This window comes from Prionailurus bengalensis, chromosome A2 (genome assembly GCF_016509475.1).
Source record: "Prionailurus bengalensis isolate Pbe53 chromosome A2, Fcat_Pben_1.1_paternal_pri, whole genome shotgun sequence".
Lineage (NCBI taxonomy): Eukaryota > Metazoa > Chordata > Mammalia > Carnivora > Felidae > Prionailurus > Prionailurus bengalensis.
In genome coordinates this window covers 34,061,764-34,080,745 of record NC_057348.1, presented here as the reverse complement: position 1 = coordinate 34,080,745, position 18,982 = coordinate 34,061,764, and the positions used below count along the sequence as shown (strand labels likewise).

General features: G+C 47.1%; 1 protein-coding gene across 1 annotated transcript in view; it reads left to right on the top strand.

Annotated features, from left to right (window-relative positions):
• The first annotated feature begins 13,318 nt into the window (after window positions 1-13,318).
• LRIG1 (leucine rich repeats and immunoglobulin like domains 1) overlaps window positions 13,319-18,982 on the top strand; it is a 115,456-nt gene continuing 109,792 nt past the window's right edge. Inside the window, exon 1 of the mRNA XM_043587892.1 lies at window positions 13,319-14,240. Within this exon, the coding sequence (XP_043443827.1) occupies window positions 14,023-14,240 (218 nt within the window). The 5' untranslated portion in view covers window positions 13,319-14,022. The remainder of the gene's footprint in view (window positions 14,241-18,982) is intronic.

The following is an 18,982-nucleotide window of genomic DNA, read 5'->3' as shown; positions in this document are numbered from 1 at the left end:
TCTTCTAGAAATAGTAGGATATACTCTCAAGCTGGGCTATTCCCTCAACTATTTCATTGTAGTAAACTCTTTGCAGTTACTATTCTTGCAACTAGAATTATCATATGTGGCCAAAAAGAGTATGGCCTGCAGCACTTTAGGGCAGTCAGTGACATTGAAGTCTATGTGAATAGTGCCCCTTGACTTCGTCCAGTGTACAACCTTCACAACTATACCTGGCTGTTCTACTTGGAACCAATATCCTAAATTCACATCCTTTGAAGCCTTTGGTTCTGAGATAAATAGGTCTTGTTTTTGTTCATTAGACCTTTTTCTAGTTGTGTTTCATTCAGCAACATTTATCAGGGGTTAGCAGATTTTTACCTGCAGACACAATCTGGTTATTGAGAGCCAGAGAGAGACAGAGCATGAGCATGGGAGGGGCAGAGAGAGGGGGAGACACAGAATCCGAAGCAGGCTCCAGGCTCTGAGCAGTCAGCACAGAGCCTGACGCGGGTCTCAAACTCACAAACTGCAAAAGCCGAAGTCGGATGCTTCACCGACTGAGCCACCCAGGCGCCCCACCCTGTTTTTGTAAATTAAAAATATTTTGGAATGCAGTTACACCTGTTCATTTACATATTATCTTCAGCTACTTTTGAGCTATGGGGGGCAGAGTAGAGTAGTTGCAACAATGACTCTATGGCCCACAAAACTGGAAATATTTGCTATGTGGCCCTTTGTCGAGAAAGTTTGTTGACTGGTGGTATTAAAGACTGTCTAGCCAAATATCTGTTTACATTAATTCCAGGGAAAGTTAATGGTTGATGGCTCTTGTTGTTTCTCTTCTCTCATACCTCTTACATTACTGAGCCAGGAGATTTTTTCCTGATTCCTTACTGCCACTTCTAGACTCTTCTCCTTTCTCCTTCCTCAAACTCCTGCAACCCTGAAGTGTATGACTTTTGATTTTCCCATCCACTTCACCCTCCTTGTGGCAGTCATCAACAGATGACTGGCTCATGGCCACTCTGTCAATAACCTTCCCATCATAATTCTTAGTACTTTTCAAAACCGTTTGCATAAGTGATCTTTCCATCATATCAGGTCTTGAGTCTGATTATCTTCGGTGATTTCGCTTTCATTCAATAGTCAGCGAGTAGGAAACGCCAGGCCTCCCTCCTGCCCACTCTCTTAGCTACTTACTCCCGTGGTCAACCGCAACCTTGCCTTTGTCAAGCAGGGCAACCCTGGCCCCATCCAGCCTCCCAGCTCACTTCATGTAGCAATCTGACTGCAATCACTTCCAACTCCCGTGGGATCTATTCCGTTGCTGCCCCTACCTTTTCACGGCCTCTCGCCCCTTTCTTGCTCTCTGGCCTTGTGCTGGCCTGACTCCCTAGCATGTATCGTCAAGTCCTCTTGCTCCTTCATTGCTTCATCATGTTCTTGGGGAAAACGTCAGTCCTGGTTATGTCCAGTTTGATTACCTGCACCTGAGCACAAGCCCTTGCCTGAAGAGAAACATACAACCCAGCTCATTGGTTTCACTTTAACTCATGCCCTCTGGCCCCCTATGGATATTTATGCCCCCTGGTAATCTTACTCCTTTTCCCTCACTCCCACTGTCACAGATGATGATTCATACCTTCTCATAGCTCATGAAACCGCCAATTTCTTCATCCTTATTCTCTCTCTCAATGATCTTGCCTCCTTTGTCCCTCAGGAGAGGAAGCGATTAGAAGAGAACATCCAAAACTCCCCACCCACCATAGTCACCTGCTTCTTTGCCATGCACTCTGCCTTCCCTGCCCTCCAGCTTTAAGGTTCTGTGCCTCTCCCTGAGATCAACCTCACCACCTGTGCCCTAGATTCCATTCTCTCTTGCCTATTCAAGAATATTGCTCTTACATTTCTCCCCTTCCCTTAGTGTGTTACTGGTTCTAACATTTTATATAACAACATCTCCATCATTACACCTATCATGTTATTTCTCCCATCTCAAAGTAAACAAAATGAAACAAATTTTCTGACGCGGCTTCCCTCTCCGGCTACCGTTCATTTCTCTGTTCCCCTTTAAATTTTTTTTTTCAACGTTTATTTATTTTTGGGACAGAGAGAGACAGAGCATGAACGGGGGAGGGGCAGAGAGAGAGGGAGACACAGAATCGGAAACAGGCTCCAGGCTCTGAGCCATCAGCCCAGAGCCTGACGCGGGGCTCGAACTCACGGACCGCGAGATCGTGACCTGGCTGAAGTCGGACGCTTAACCGACTGCACCACCCAGGCGCCCCTCTCTGTTCCCCTTTAAAGCTCAGCTCCTCAAAAGGGTTCTCTGTCCTCATTGTGCCCAACATTTATTTTTGGCTCTCTCTTGAAAGCTCTAATCATGCGTTTTGTTACCTACACTCCCCAAAGAGTGCTCTCATCAAGGTCAAAAATGAAATGTTTTTTGCAAAATCCAATGCTGAGGTTGCACTTCTCACCCTGACCTTCCAAAAGTACTTGCTACAGTTGACTGTTCCTTCCACATAGCTCCCAGAGCACGATGTTCTCCTGGAGGAGAGAGGGGTCTGAGCTGTGGGAAAGAACCATCTAGAAGACCTCCAGAATTCATTTGGATTGACTATATTGAACGTAGGACTCCTTTGGTGGAAGTCTCACCCTTGTCAAACAGACCCTGTACCTGAGACAAGCTGGCCTTCTTGTTCTCATGATGCCTAGAGAAACCCAGTGGCTAAGGGGGCAGTGGGATGGAGGGCTGGAGATAGGGAAGAGTTAGCCTGCACTGAATCCTATTCTGCCACTTATGAGCTTATAAGCTTGGCCGTGTTACCGATACTCCAAAGTCTCAGGTTTTTTCATTTATAAAGGGTAGATGGGAATACCTGCTGCATAGATTTGTTGTAAAGAATAAATGAATTCATGTTAGAGAAAGCCTAGGATCATAGTCGAAAACAAATGCCTGCCAAGGTAGACAGGCAGAAATTATAAATTAAGACAGTCAGCAGATGCTTACTCCTAAAGGTAGGTCACATTCAAATTTTGAAAACTAACACACCGGGGCAAATAAATCCTGCCTGAAAGCCAAGTTTGGCACCCTTTTTGACCTGGATGGTGGCTGAAACACGGCAGGTACGTGGTTAATATTAGATTCCCTTTCTTTTGAAAACTGACGTCAACCAGTCATGCAGGGGGTGCTTGGATGCTCACAACATTCATTCAACACATCTGCCCCCAGCCCCCTCCATGGCGGGAGCTGTGCCTGGTACGGTGGTGGTCCTTTCCCTCAGGCTCTGTTTCTACTGTTAGAGCGAGGTACAGAATAGACTGACAAATTGTGGAAATAACTGCAAGCTATCAAAAGTGTAATAAAAAAAAAAGTAGATATGTATATATCTACTATAATAAATAGAAGGTCTGTAAGAGTGATGGTTGAGAGCTCGGGTTCTGAAGTCTAATTTCCTGGCTCAGTGACCTTAGGCAAGTTATAGTGGTGTCCCTTTATCCACAGTTTTGGGGGTTTTGGTTTTTTGGGGTTTGAGTAATCTCCCCCCCACCACCACCTGACCCCGCAGTCAACCTTGGTGTGGACGCAGATGATCCTCCTTCTGATGTGTCATCAGAAGGTCAATGGTAGCCTAATGCTACATCACAGTGCGTATGCCATTCATCCCCATCTCATCACATGGGCATTTACATCTCACATCGTCACAGGAAGTTGGGGGAACACCACAAAATAGTTTGAGAGAGAGAGAGAGGGAGAGACCGCATTCACATAACTTTTGTTATGGTACGTTGTTATAATTTTTCTCTTTTATTAGTGGTTATTGTTGTTAATCTCTCACTGTGCCTAAATTATAAATTAAAACTTATCATAGGTATGTATACATAGGAAAAAAACAGTATGTAGAGGGCTTGGTAGTATCTGTGGTTTTCGACATCCACCGGGGGTCTTGGAAGGTGTCTCTCATGGATAAGGTGGACTGTGCAACCTTTCTGTGCCTCAGTGTTCTGTTCTTAAAAATGAAGATAGGGGCGCCTGGGTGGCGCAGTCGGTTAAGCGTCCGACTTCAGCCAGGTCACGATCTCGCGGTCCGTGAGTTCGAGCCCTGCGTCAGACTCTGGGCTGATGGCTCGGAGCCTGGAGCCTGTTTCCGGTTCTGTGTCTCCCTCTCTCTTTGCCCCTCCTCCGTTCATGCTCTGTCTCTCTCTGTCCCAAAAATAAATAAACGTTGAAAAAAAATTAAAAAAAAAATGAAGATAATAGTTCCTACCTCATAGGGCTATTGAGAGGATTAAGTGAGTTGATGCATTTAAAGAACCCAAGTCATTCCCTGGCACATAGTTGGTTCTTACATAGGTTCGCTCTGTGGTGGACAAAGGATTCTAGATGTGAATGTGGTAACTAGGGTTCTGATTAAGGTGACCAACTTGTCCTGGTTTGCCCAGAACTTACTCTGTATTAGCGCTGGAAGTCTTGTGACCTGGGAAAGCCCCTCAGTTTGTGGTCAGGTTCGTTCAACTTCCAGCTACTAACTAGCTTTGTTCCTTTGAGGCCATCTTATCCCTCCCTCTGGATCTGTAAAATGAAGAGTATAGACGGGATGGGTGGTTCCCAACCTTTATTGTGCACGAAAACCCCCTCTTATAGAGCGTGGAATGCCAGACCCCACCCTGGAGTTTCTGATCCAGCAGGTTTGGGGTGGTCCTGACCCACTACTCTACATGACCACAAAGTCCCTTTGTCTTCTACTCATCTGTGATTCTATGAGTTCTTCCTGTGACCTGCTTTATGGGAAAGTGAGGTTCGTGTGCCGAAAAGCATCATTCATTCACTCGTTTATCCATTCAACAGTATTTATTCAACACCTCCTATGGGTCAGGTGCTGTTCTAGATGCTGGGGATCTGGCGGTCAACAGAATCAAAAAATTGTAAACTCCTTGATGGCAGGGACTCAGCTAACTTACTTTGTGCCCCTGCACTTGCCCTGTCCCGCCCCATGCCATGCACAGTGAAGGCTCTTGACAAGTGAGAGCTGGGATAGTGTGCAAGATAATATATAGGGAAGCCGGAAGCTATGCTTTGCAGACCTTAAAGGCAAGCACAAAGCTGTTGGGTAAGTGAGCTAGTCTGTGTCCAAGAGATACAACCCTTACCACCCTCACCCTCTACCAACACACTCTCCTCCCCCTGCGCCCCCCCCCCCCCCCCGCATCCATATCTCAATGTCTGTTTTATGGCTGGGATTCCATTTCTTGAGATTCATCCCTGTGTCTCTTGTGAAAAATAGGGTAAACCCTTTAAACCCTACCTGATAGTTTTAGGAAGAATATAATAGGACTTCAATTATTTCATCCTTTCAAGCAGTTATTTCACTTTGCTGCTAGCTACATACATGGGAGAACCTACCTTTTTAATAAGTGGATGCCCTGTGTTTCTGTCATACCTATTTCTAGGAGGGGAGGAAAGGAAGGGAGCTCACTCTGCAGGTTGCTGAAGAACCAGAACGTTTATTATCCATGAAGCTTTGTTCAACTGCATGGGCTGCCTGGCCTGTTGCATTCCATCAAGGATCTTGACAAAAGTGTCAGGAAGGTCAACTGATAACGCTAATTTTTTTTTGACACTCCTAATGACAGGTTTATGTGGTTAGACTCCATTCCCTTAAAGAATCTACTCATGTTTGGGGCGCCTGGGTAGCTCAGTTGGTTAAGCATCTGACTTCGGCTCAGGTCATGATCTCACAGTTTGTGAGTTCGAGCCCCGTGTCGGGCTCTGTGCTGACAGCTCAGAGCGTGGAGCCTGCCTGCTTTTGGATTCTGTGTCTCCCTCTCTCTCTGCCCCTCCCCTGCTCACGCTCTGTCTCTCTCTGTCCCAAAAATAAATAAAACATTAAAAAAAAATTAAAAAACAAAAGAATCTACTTGTATTTTACTGCATGTCTGCTCAGCCACACTTGTTGCCTCAGTTTTCTATGGCTGCAGAACAAGTTATCCCCAAATGTTGTGGCTTAAAACAAGGTCCATTTTTATTGGTCTCCATTTTGGAGGGCTGGTGTTTGGGCAAGGCTCAGTAGGGATGGCTTGTGTCTGCTCTGTGGTATACCCACCTGGTTGCATTTAGCTGGAGGCTACCCTGGGCTGACAGGTCCAAAATGGCTTCCCTCTGGTGTTGGGGTTATGGTGCTGGCTGTTGGCTGAGCTGCCTGGTTTTGTGTTCTCTCACAGCGTCTCCTCATGGCCTCTTATCCTCCAGGGCCTTTATGTTTTAGTAGGGAACCTGGATTTCTTTCCATGGCAGCTCAGGGTAGGAAGAGGGCAGGAATGGAAGCTGTTGGGCTCAGAACCGGAGATGTCCCTTCTACCGCATTCTATTGGTCAAACAAGTCACAAGCCCTCCTGGGTTCAAGGAGAGGGGTGAATGTATTCCACCTCTTGATGGGAGAAGTTGTTGGTGGCCATCTCTGGAGGTCATCAGTCTACACTCATATCTTCTCTACATCCTAGTGCACTTCTTCAAATAAGAAAGGATAGTGGTTTTTAGGTGGGGGTGGTGAGGATGCGAGTCGCTAGCGACAAGACAAAGATGTTTCTTTGATTTATACCATCTAAATTCAAGAAGAGTGTCAGAACTCCCCCAGGGAAATAAGGATATGTAAATGCTTACGTAAAGAATGTAGCTCATGGATAAAAATGACAGTGAAGAGCACATAATATGTGTCAGTCTATATGTTCATGATAAATTTGAAAAGTGTCAAAACCCCAACTCTCCTTTTGGAAACAAAAACAACAGTCCATAAAATTCTCAAATGCTTCTGATTAGTCTGAATGCATCTCAAAGAACAAGCGAGTTGAACGGCACGAGAGGACTTTACCAAAGTGTCCTGGGCAGCGGATGTTTCGAATGCTCTCAGTGAAGGGGCAGTAATGCCAACCACATGCTTATGTTTTTGAAATTATTTTATTAAGGGCTCTGTGAAAATGTGGGAAATGTAAGCATGCACAAGTGCACATAAAAATACATAAAGTGCAGGGGTGCCTGGGTGGCTCGGTCACTTAAGCGTCTGACTTCGGCTCCAGTCATGATCCTGTGGTCTGTGAGTTCCAGCCCTGTGTTGGGATCTGTGCTGACAGCTCAGAGCCTGGAGCCTGCTTCAGCTTCTAGGTCTCTCTCTCTCTCTCTGCCTCTCCCTGGCTTATTCTCTCTCTCTCTCTCTCAAAAGTAAATACTTTAAAAATTTTTTCAAAACACATAAAGTGCAAAGAGTCTATCTTTGTGGCAGGAAGTGTTTGGGGAGACAGTCACAGGAGACGTGCATTTGGGGTACATAGGATTCTATGAGATAGGCACCATAAAGCCACCCAGGTGCCCCTAAGAGGCTGCTTCTTACATCGACCCTCATTCCAGACTCTCAGGATTTTGAAATGCTGATAGCTTTCATAAAAATTTTCCCGTGCTTCTTAATTTTAAGTGGGCAAATGGATCCTCCGGGGGCCTGTAAAAGGCAGATCCGGATCCTGTGGGTCTGGGATGCGACCTGAGATTCACATTTCTGACGAGTTTTAGGTGATGTTGTTGCCGTTGGTGCATGCATTTGGACGACAAGCTTGCTTAAGATGTGGAGAGGGGGTGCTTGGTAAGTGTCCTTCCTTGCAGACCAGGTGGGGCTCAGGCAGCAAGTGTTGCCTCTCTGTCTACCCTGTGCCTGAAATTGTGCTAGATAACAGGACTAGCAAGACAGGGCTGAGCCTCAGGCTCTGAACGTAATGAGCGGACAGTCTAGAAGGAGAAATAAACACACAAAATAATTCAAATAGAAAAGTGAGAAGAGAGTGGCTGGGTGACTTCTAGCACAGGCTTGGGGGTCCTGACCCAACCCCTAACTAGGGTGTGGCTCGGGTAATTGGATTGACCAGAGTCGCGGTATCGTCATTATGAGTTGAACTTTATGGTGCCTATCCCATAGAATCCTTATGCGACTTTGCCGAAATTAAGCCTTCCTGTGAAATAAGGTCTAGTGTATAGGAAGAGCTCAGTAAATATTAACCATTATTACTATACAGCGTTGCTGTGTTTGCGGTGGTGAAGGCCAATATATTTATGCTAAAATTTTTAGCTTTTTAATCGTAGAGGAAAATTTGGAAAGCCATTAGCAAGTATGGAAGAGGAAAGCAATTATGTCCACAAAATCCTTGAGAAATAAGCATCATGATTCATCTCTTAAGATGTATATTGACTATAAAGCATGTGTGGTGATGGTTGAGATGGAACTTTGATTTAAGGTTCTATTGGTTCTTGATCCTGTGTGACCTTGACGCTATCACTTAACCTCAGCCTTCTCTTCTACGAGGTGGGAACAATAACAACTGTCATATTCAAAATTTATGAGGCTCAAATATCATAGTGGATCTTTGGTGTCCACAGAGCTGGCTTAGAATCTCGGGCTTGTCACGTATTAGCTTGGGTGGCCTTCGGCGTTTTTCTCGACATCAACCTCAATGAAAAAAGTATGTAAAACACTCAGCCAAGTGACAGACACATAATAAGTGCTCAGTAAGTGATGGCTGTTGTTATGACATGAATTACTTGGAAAAATATAACGTACATGACTTCACGGAGATTATTATTATAAGTTATGATAAATGTGCTGTTCTTTATATACATCATAGTGTTGCTTCTAAGGTGTTGGCAGTAAGGTATAAACTGTGATTTTCCATCCCCCTCCCCTTTCACGTGCTGTTCCAAGTGACATTTGGAAAGGCAGCCAATGGAGGGTGAGGGGTGTAGTCCCTGTTGATGATGGAATTAGCACATCTCTTCATCATTGAAGCTAAGAGGCTGCTTTTTAAAAAAATGTTTATTTATTTATTTTGGGGAGTGGAGGGATGGAGAGAGGGAGAGACAGACAGATTGAGAGAGAGAGAGAGAGAGAGAGAGAGAGAGAGACTCCCAAGCAGGCTCCACACCATCAGCCTGGAGCCCAGCGCAGGGCTCAATCTCACAAACTGTGAGATCATGACCGGGCCCGAAACCAAGAGTTAGACGGTTCACCAACTGAGCCACCCAGGTGCCCCTAAGAGGCTGCTTCTTATATTGACCCTCATTCCAGACTCTCAGGATTTTGAAATGCTGATAGCTTTCATAAAATTTTTCCTTATCCATTCAGCAAACCGGTTAAAATCACAAATCCACAAAGCAAGGATGTGGGTGAAGGTTTGTTTCTGGTAGAAGGTAGACTGCTGGTTTGGGTCCCTGGTTGCTGCTGCTCTGTAGAAGAGGGCAGGGAGTTGAGCATTCTTTCTTTTTTCCTTTTTTTAGTTTATTTATTTTGAAAGGGAGTGAGCGGGTGTGAGTTTGGGATGGGCAGAGAGACAGAGGGAGAGACAGAATCCCAAGCAGGCTCCACATTGTCAGTTCAGAGCCCCATGTGGGGCTCGATCCCATGCACCGTGAGATCATGGCCTGAGCTGAAACCAAGAGTCAGACGCTCAGCCGACTGAGCCATCCAGGTGCCCCAAGTTGAGCATTCTTTTTATAATGAAAGCTTGGCACCATTCGGGCATGAACCAGTATTCCAATAGCCAGAGGTTGCTCAACAGAACATAACCTCTTCCCACCTCTGCCAAAGAAAAATATTGGAATGGGGGACAGAGGAATCTCAAGATTGACTCTTCTCATATTCCATCCCTGAACTCGCTAGCTTCTTCTCTTACCTTCTCTGGCTGATCTACCTCCTTGACAAGATTATTGCGAGGAAGGAGTTAATGAGTATACAGCTTTCTTTTCCTTGGGAGAGAGATACAAAACACGCTCAGAGCTGGGCTGTCATCACCCAGCAAGTCTTCAGGGGTTTTAAAGGTAATTATTAACCCTTTGTGGCATTCCTGGGGCGGGGGGGGGGGGTGGAGAACACTCTATGCTGAAAACACCTACTACAAATTTCCATCTATGATATGTATATGGAATCTCAATTTCTTCAGTGTAAAAATTCAATAACCTTGAAGATCAGCCTTGGATGTAGGTAGCCCTAAGCAGTTTATACAGGCCCTTGTGTCCTCTTTCAAAGCAGACCCTTCCTTAACTGTCTTAGCACTCAGGTCAGAAGTACCATTATCCTTGTTCTCCATTTGAAAAAACCGAGGTTTAAGGAAAGGCTTCATGGTAATGAGGCCTGGCTAGAGGCCATGTCTTCTGACCGCTGCCCTGTGCTCTTCTGAGGTACTGAACATGATATAAAGCCTCTTCTAACAGTGAGACAGCACTTCTGAATCTCAGCGTTCCATAAAACCGCCAATTATCACCACCTAGAACTGTAACAAACTGCCATGATTCGGTCCTACGGAATTTGTGTTTAAAAAGAAATTCCCATGATTAACCTGCTTTGTTTTGATTTTATCATTTGCTTCTCTCCCCACTTGGTGATTTTAGGCTATTTAGATTTTGGGTTCCTCTTTTTCAATGGGTTGAAAATGATCAATTACTAGGGCTTCTGTATTCAAGAGAGACCTGCGGGGTGCCTGGGTGGCTCAGTCAGTTAAGTGTCTGACTTTGGCCCAGGTCACGATCCCGTGCTTTGTGGGTTCGAGCCCCGTGTCAGACTCTGTGCTGACAGGTCGCAGCCTGAAGCTTGCTTTGGATTCTGTGTCTCCCTCTCTCTCTGCCCCTCCCCTCCTTGTGTTCTCTCTGTCTTCCAAAAATAAATAATAAAAAACAATTAAAAAAAAAAAAAAGAGAGACCTGCTGTGATTCTCATGGGGGATTTATGCCTGGAGTTTGCTCTTCGGTGAATTAAAATGAACTAGAAAACCGAAAAGCCTGGATGTCCCCTTCAAGGAATAAATAATTATTTAAACTTGTGAAAAGGGCAGTGGAGGAAAACGAGGACCCAGAGTATCCAAGTCAACTGTTGCTCCGTGCTGAGTGCGCCAAGACTTGCTCTTTGAGGAGCAGGGACATGGACTCCCTTAGAAATTTGCCATTGTTGTTGCCATTCAGGTCTCCCGATCCTAGGTTGCGGCCGCAGATGAATTCTCTCCTGAGCCCGACATCGCTGCTCTCCAAGCCCACATTCTCCTTTCAATCACAAGCAGGTTGCTAGTATGTGGGCAAACTTCCATACATGGTATGGGGAGCAGACATGACTTCATGCTCTGCTGTAGACGAGAGGAATTGCCAAGGCTCAGGCGCCCAGTCCCCCCAAGTGTTCCCTGGTGTTGGAATCCTTCTCTCTGGCTGCATGGTAACTAGACCACAGGGGATGCTTTAGATTTGTGGGCACACCCTTCCCTTGTAGATTCTCAAACCCAGCCTTCAGAATTTTGGTGTCCCAAAACAGCATGGCACAGGTACACCCACAAGCATTTGGAAAACATCTGATAAGAAATATCCATTTTACAGTACTTCTAATGGAACAGCCCTGAACGATAAGTCTAGGTCAGCAGCTCAAGAGGTTCAATGAGTTCAATTTCTTTTTGCTGTGTATATTGTTTCGTTTTGAGGTGGGGGGTCAGGAAAGGAGGATCTGACGGTTTTCTTGAAGGAAATGTTCATGGGTATTCTGCATGAAATTACTGTTTCGTGTTCCTTGGTCTTGAAAAGTTTAAGAAACATTGACATACAGGACCTCTTATATTTGGGGGTCCTTCAAATTCCATTCCTTGGCTTATTACTATTACTCTTACTAAGGCATTATAACAAAGAGATACATTTCTTCTTGTCCAAATGGAAGGTGTGTGTTTATGTGAATTACAAATGAAATATAAAAGCTGGTGAAAGCCCTGGGTAGAAGGGTCAGGTGCAGCATTTTTCTGATAATGTTTCTTGGGAATCATATTTGGATTGATTTACACACATTGCTTTGGGCATCACTGCTGAGATCATGCAAAGAGAGAGAGAGAGAGAGGGAGAGAAGTGAGGCACCATTATCTGATAGCATACTTAATCAGATGAAGGGAGAGGAGAAAAAAGGGGGGAGGAGGGAATAAGAAGGAAACCAGTAACTATCAGACAACCAAGCCCAAACCCAATTTCACTTAAAGAAAAGCTCTTCTGGTTGAGGAAAAGTTTAACATCTCAATTCAAACAACCCCCTTAGAATACATCAAACATGGAACAAAACCCTTTAAAACTGTTTTTGCTTTTTTTCCCTGAGAAATGTCTCCTCTCCTCCGGTTCCATAAAACACAAGTCAGATTTCATTTGCTAGAGCAAATGTTTTTCAACAGACTTGACTTGCTTAATTTTCCTGACAATGTGTGCAGTCAAGTTAGAAACTTGCATACATTTGGCAAGGGACATGAGACACCAGCAAACCAAAACGCCCAGAGGGGCAGCTATATATTACCGGGCTAATCTTTTCCCTTTCTCAGTGTGTGTGTGTGTGTGTGTGTGTGTGTGTGCGCGCGCGCGCGCGCGCGCGCGCACCCGCCCGCTCTTACGTTTTGGATGCGCTGTCGTAACACATGGCTACTATGTTCGGACTTGTAAGGGCTAAAGTTAGAAGATTTGTAACAACTACTATTTTTCTCACTGTCTCCTAGGAGTACTTGAAAACTGGCTTAAAAGGACCTGATTTAAACAAAGGAGCAAACAAAGCAACCCCTTTTTCGAAGGCTGGATCATTTTCAGAAGTACCCTTTAACCAGGGTGGGGTTGAGGGTGGAAGTGTGTGCACCTTTGAGACTTGGTTTCTGCAGCACACATTCATTTTGGTAATCCAGGACATCTTGCTGGGTGTAAGAGGTCAAGAACAAGTCAGGAGCAGAAAGGAGCTTCAAGTTGTGAGATGAGGAAGGCGGCTACCCCTAATGAAATAACTAAAGATGCCTCAATAGGTAGGAAATTTGCGGAGTTTTAAATCTGTGTCTATGCTCCTAGAGGGCACCTGGAAAATGAGTGTAGATTTGCTATATATCCTTGGCCCTATTTACAGCCAGGGAAGAAGAGAAGAAACTTTTTGGTCAGACTACTGCAAAGTGGAGGCGTTACCCTCTTTATCAACTTTCTCTCCTCCCCTAGCCCCAGAGGGCATGTCTTTCCTCTCCTCTCCAGTCTGCATCCCGCTTTTCCACTACCAGATTGCAAGTCCCCTTTAAGACTCGGAGGACGCCTCACCCTTTCTCCTCCCAGTCCCCCGCCCTTCACACCTTGGGTGGGAAAAGAGAGTGGGGCGGGGTGGTCGGAGGGGCGGGATCATGGTGAGCGCACCAATGGCTCTCCAGGCTGGTCGTCCTGGTCTCCAGCAGCCAATGAGCAGCAGGCAGGGGGCGTGGCGGGGCGCTGTTGCAAAGCATCCAACGTGGGCCCGCAGAGGGCCGCGGGGCGCGGAGCCCAGGGGGTGTGTGAGGGCGAGCGGCCGGGGGTGGAGCCTCGGGGACCCGTCGGGGCTGGGCCGCGGGGAGGCGAGAGGCAAGCGACTGATTGTTCCGCCGCGAGGTCGGCTGGGCTCTCGCCTCGCTGAGGAGCCGCGCACAGCCCGGAACTGCGCGCGCGCGCTCTGCCTAAGGCGTTGGGACAGCCAGGCGCACGGGGCCCTCGAAGCAGTGCGGGGGTGACCGTGCCGTCCAGCCCCGAGTCGGCTGCCGGGCGCTCCGAGCCGAGAGGAAGATGCATTCGGGCGCACAGCTCAGGCTGCGAGGCTGAGCGCTTTCTGTGCAGCAGAGGCAGCCGCACTGCCCTCGGCCGGCGGCGGCGGCAGTTGGCGTGCGCGGGGGCTCAAGATCCGGCCAGGAGCGCGGCGGGAGGACGAGGAGAGCCGGCCGAGCAGCTCTTGCCCGGATCCGTGGGCTTCGCAGCGAGCACAGCCGGGTCGGCCCGGATGGGCGCGGGGCTCGCGGCCCCAGCCGGGCGCTGCGGAGCGGTCCGGGCACCGGGGGCCCGCTGAGCGCCGGAGCCGCGGCAGCGGGGGAAACTTGTGCGGGCGGCCATGCCCCGGCGCGGAGCCTAGTGCCGAGCGGAGCCCCCGCGGACCAGCCGGTGCCTGCGGTCGTCCGGGACCTCGCAGCCCCCGCGCCCCGAGTTCGCCGCGCGTTCCAGACAAGATGGCGCGGCCGGTCCGGGGAGCTTTCGGGGCCCCGCGCCGCTCGCCCTGTCCTCTCCTGTGGCTGTTGCTGCTGCTTCGGCTGGGGCCGGCGACGGCTGCGGCCGGCCCGCGACCGCCCTGCGCCGCCGCCTGCACTTGCGCGGGGGACTCGCTGGACTGCGGCGGGCGCGGGCTAGCAGCGCTGCCTCCGGACCTGCCCGCCTGGACGCGGAGCCTGTAAGTGCCGCCCTTCCCCTGAGCCCCGGGGCGCTGTCACTTGGGGACGGGGAGGCTGGGGTGCTTACCCGGGAAGGGCGTGCGGATTGAGGGGCGTGCCTGTGTGTGTGTGTGTCGCGGTGGTGAGATCGTACATGGGGGTCCGGAGGGGAAGAGTGTGCCTGATGGGGGTGTGGAAGTGAGAACGTGGGTGGTGAGGGTCCCGGGGAGAAAAGAGTGTGCCTCGTGGCGTTTGGAGGTGAGTGAGCATAGGTTTTGGGGTGTAGAGGTGAGAACGTGGGTGATGCGGCTCCATGGGAGAAAAGGCTGTTTCTCGTGGGGTCTGGAGGTGAGCGAGCATAGGTTTTAGGGTGTGGAGGTGATTGCGCCCGGGGCCTGAAGGCGATCTGGGAGGTAGAGTCTGAAGGTGAGGGAGTGTGAGTGAAGAGTGTGGAGGCGAGGGTGTTTGTGCGTATGTGTGTGGGTGGAGTGGGAAACATCTGGAGGCGAGAGTGTGAGGAAGTCTGTCTGGGGTCTGCGGGTGTGTGTTTCTTTTTTTCCTCTCCTGTAACCCAACTCTTTGGTGTCTGAGCTCCTTGGCCTTCCAGTGGGTAATGAATGAAGGTGACTCTTGGCTCCAGTCTTCCATTTACATTATTTATTAGCGAGAGTGCGCGTGTAGCAGCCTTCTCCTCCCCCAGGACCCCGTGGCCTGACTTGGCTGTGGCCACGGTGGAAGGTTGCCTTCCCCTTCCCCGGAGCAGCCCTGAGTTAGGGGACTTGGAGAGTTCCTGGATCTGTGATTGCCGGGGGTGCTGGTCTCTTTCCACCTGATGGGCATTAGGGAGCTGTGTTTCCAGACCCTTCCTTTTGGGCTTGATGGTCCAGTAGGGTGGAGCCCACACTTGAGCATTTCTCCCCTGTAAAGGGTGCAAATTACTTTTGGAGTTGTGTTACTTCAGGAGAGGGTGCCAGGGACTTGCTTGATTTAAGCTGTTTGTTTCACCTGAAAGACGTTCTTTCCTGTGTTGTCACAGTTTTGGCCTATCAGGACTTAGTGGGACCCTTCTTACAGGAGAGTTGGCAGGAAAAAGCTGCATTAGACTTCACTAAATATGGGAGAATATAATAGCCTTTTTTCTACTTTTAAGAAATATGGTCCTGAGTCAAATCCTATCGAGTTATAGGTAATTAGCATCTATGCAGAACTATGAGTACCTTCCAGAAAAGGCCTAGCTTGAGTCATCTGCTGTTTAGTTGGATAATTGGACGTCTTTCCTAGAGTGTAGAGGGGCACAGGAGTGTCCTCAGACAGGACATTCAGTGTTTGAAGAAGGGACAACTGATGACATAACTTTTAACCAACACCTGTGGCTTGAGCTAAGAAAAAGTGGCCTGGGTATCTGGCTGCTGTGAAGGGGAAAGAAGAAAAGTTGGTTCCTTTCTCACGTGAAGAGCCGGTGCCTCTGAAAACGGGGTGCAGATCTTTAACTCGCATCATGCTACATATTGCCTAAGGATCAAGTTCTTCAGAGTTCTGAGGCTGGACTTTTGTTATGGTTAGCTTTTCCCCTGCAATTTTCTGCTTTTTCTATGTGATTCAGTGACTTAGTGAAGACCAGTGGTCATAGTGGGGGGTTTAATAGAGGCAGTGGCTGTTAAGTAGTAGGAGGGAGATAGAGCCCAGCCTTGCCAGTAGGTAGTATTTCATTTACTTGGGGCAGTCTGAGGTATTGTGGTTTTTCCTTTACGTTTTCTTAGGCTAGTTTTTCAAATAAAATCACGTGGGCAGAATCAGAATAACTTCTTGAGTGTTCACCTGTTGGAAGAATGACTACCAATGCCATATGTTCATGGCATTGTGGGGAAGGCACTTAGCTCAGAAGTAGTGACTTTGCAGACAGCATAGGGTGTCCTGCTGTTGGCACTTTCCTGTGGTCACAAGATCCACTTTGCCTTGTCCTTTAATTTTTGGAGCAAAACTACTGGCCATTTTTTTGGCTTCCTGTTGCTTGGGAGTGACATTTCACATGACATAAATACCTTTTAAATTGCAGTCTTGTCTCTTTTACTCACACATCTGATGACCAGTAAATACCTAAGTGGGTATTTTGAGCTTCAGTCGATGTGATTATGCTGATTATGGTGTTAACTGATTAGATTTTGAGATGTGAATAGTGATTTCTGATTAGTATGTGTTAATACCATGTTCACTACAAAATGGGTATCTTTTGGAAGATATTTGTAAAGTCATTTTTCTGGTTATAGAAAAATGAAGTGTGTTGTAGTGTGTGTGTGTGTGTGTGTGTGTGTGTGTGTGTGGTGTTTTCTAGACCAGATTTCTCCATTTAAATCATTAGTCTTATTCTGAGTTTTCTATCAGGATAGTTATATGGTTTATATTCCTGGCTGTGATTCAGCAAGACTTGAGGAAAAGTCTCTGTATATAATAAAATAACATATCTTGTAGTTTCACCAAGTTTATACCCTTAATCCATTGTGTCTAGAAAATTGCTTTGAGCTCATTTATAACCCCATGAACTAGATTTACTGCAGCTAGTTCAAACAATTTCAGGCTGTGGGTTTGAGATAGAAGGGGACCTGTGGTTTTATGGAAGTTTTTGTTGTTTTGTTTTTTGCTTTTGTAAACAGTGCATCTAATTTTGGAGTTGCTCCTAGGCTTAGCGTAGGCAAAGTAAAATTTCTTACTAGTGAACGTAAATGCAGTTTGAATAGAAAAAATGGAATGGCGCTGGTAGAAGGGAAAATACATTCATTCCTGGGGCCTCAGGATAACTTATTCAGCACAATAACTTATGGTTGTAGTAGTTGAGCCATAACTGAGTCTGCCATCCCATGACGTAGGTGAGATTGGCATAGCCCGACCAGCACATTCATAAATAGCACCAAGCACTGCCAAGCCTTATTCCAACTTCCCAGAACTTTAGAAGAAGTTGAACTTCTTAGAACTTAGATGTTTGCTTTCTTTGAAATTATTTTTGAGAGCATGGCTTCAGAAGCTGTTTAAGCAGTATTAAATACAACTTACCTTAGACTCTTACCTGTGCCATGAAGTTGAGCACAGTAGGTTGCTAGTTTAACTGTTCTGGGGGCTGCATGGTGGCTCATGGCATTGGGATAGGAAGGAGGGCAGGCCCTGGAGGAACAAATCTGGGTTTCCAGTGGTCTTTTTTGTGGAGGGAAGACAAGCCAGAGCTTTTTAAAGTAAGGACTTTTCACTCAAGGACTCCGAGTGTGGTTATCCTGAGCCACGTTAAGATGAGTGTATTGATTTGGGTCTCTTTGTGTTAGGTCTCCTTATGCCAGTGCAGGACCAAGCCAGGGGCTTAAATCTAACCTTGTGGGTTTGGCTCCAAAGTGGTGCTCAGGATTGCATTAGAAAATAAGCACCAGCCCAGGTTGCCATTGTAGTTGTGAAGCAAAGAGGGCCTTTGTCTTTCAAATTTTACAGCTGTGCTGGAAGGGCCAGGTGTGCAGAGTGTTGTGAATTAAGGATTTGGAAAATACTTCCCATCCTGTTTATGCAAATTAGATTTAAAGTAACGATGACCAAATTGTTCCAGAACCTCAGCTAAGATTCGCGTATGTGTGTGTGTATGAGTGTGTGTGTTTTGAGAAGTTGATTATTGTCAGGGTTGCCCTGAGGTCTTCCCTTCTGCCCGTTTTCCTTTTTGTGGCTCTGTGTAAAACTGAAGAACTCAGCAGACCTTCGCCATCTTGTGATTTATGAAGATGGGCAGCGGTTGTTTGGAATAGGGAACCTCAGAAACACAGGTTAATGGCAGAAAATCTGAAAGGTGCAAGTGCTCTTCAGAGTTTGAGGAATAATTAGTTTGGGCTCAGGGTCCTTGTCTTTGCAACAAGTGTCAGAAGCCTGGCCTGGCCTCACTTCCCCTCCCTGGTGAAGCACTTGTCTGTTACTAGATCTCCGATACCTGTTTTGAGTAAGGGAATCTGGCAAATAAAATTGGGTGCCTTGACAGAAAGGCACACTATTGAAGTCCCTCTGATGTGAAATTACAAGCATCAAATGTAATTTTTGAATACTGTTAAATTACGAATTGTACAGAGACTCCCACGTCCCCATAGAAGTGAACTGTGTTGGCACACAGTTGCCCCTTGCCTTTAGGATATGTCAGAACTGTTCGTGGCCTCTTTCCCAGGGACTATTTTAAAAAGCGATGTGCTCCTCTCTTTCCATAATCACATTTGGTCGCTAGATTTCACAGGGTTTGGGCTTTGGAATGTGTTGTCAGGAATAATTCATCATCTCCAAAAGAGAAGACGATTCAATGCAATGTAATAAGAGCTGGTTCCTCCTGGATGTCCTGATGCCCCGGTCCTCTAGCTCCGATCGTTCAGTTAAGGGTTTCTCTCCCTGCAGTGTTCATTTCTTTGCCTGGGTTCCCCACGCAGCCTTCCCTGAGCACGTTGGGATGGCCTCTGGCTGACCTTTTCTCCCTGAGACACCGTGCTCACAATGAAAGGGCCTCTCCCCCATTCTGTAGAAGTGTCTCCTTGGTGCAAAGGCTTTTCAGCATCCTCCCTTTCAGGGCGGACAGGAATGTGAGAGAGCCACTAGGGTTGTTTTTTTTTTTTTTTTTTTGTCACTTAACAATGCACCTGGCCCAGTTCTGTGCACCTGCTAAAGCCCTGAAGGCCTATGAGCCAAGGATGGGGAAGTTGTTTAACATAGCCTATGGTTATTTTAAAAGTGACATCCAAAGGAGAGAGAAGTCTGG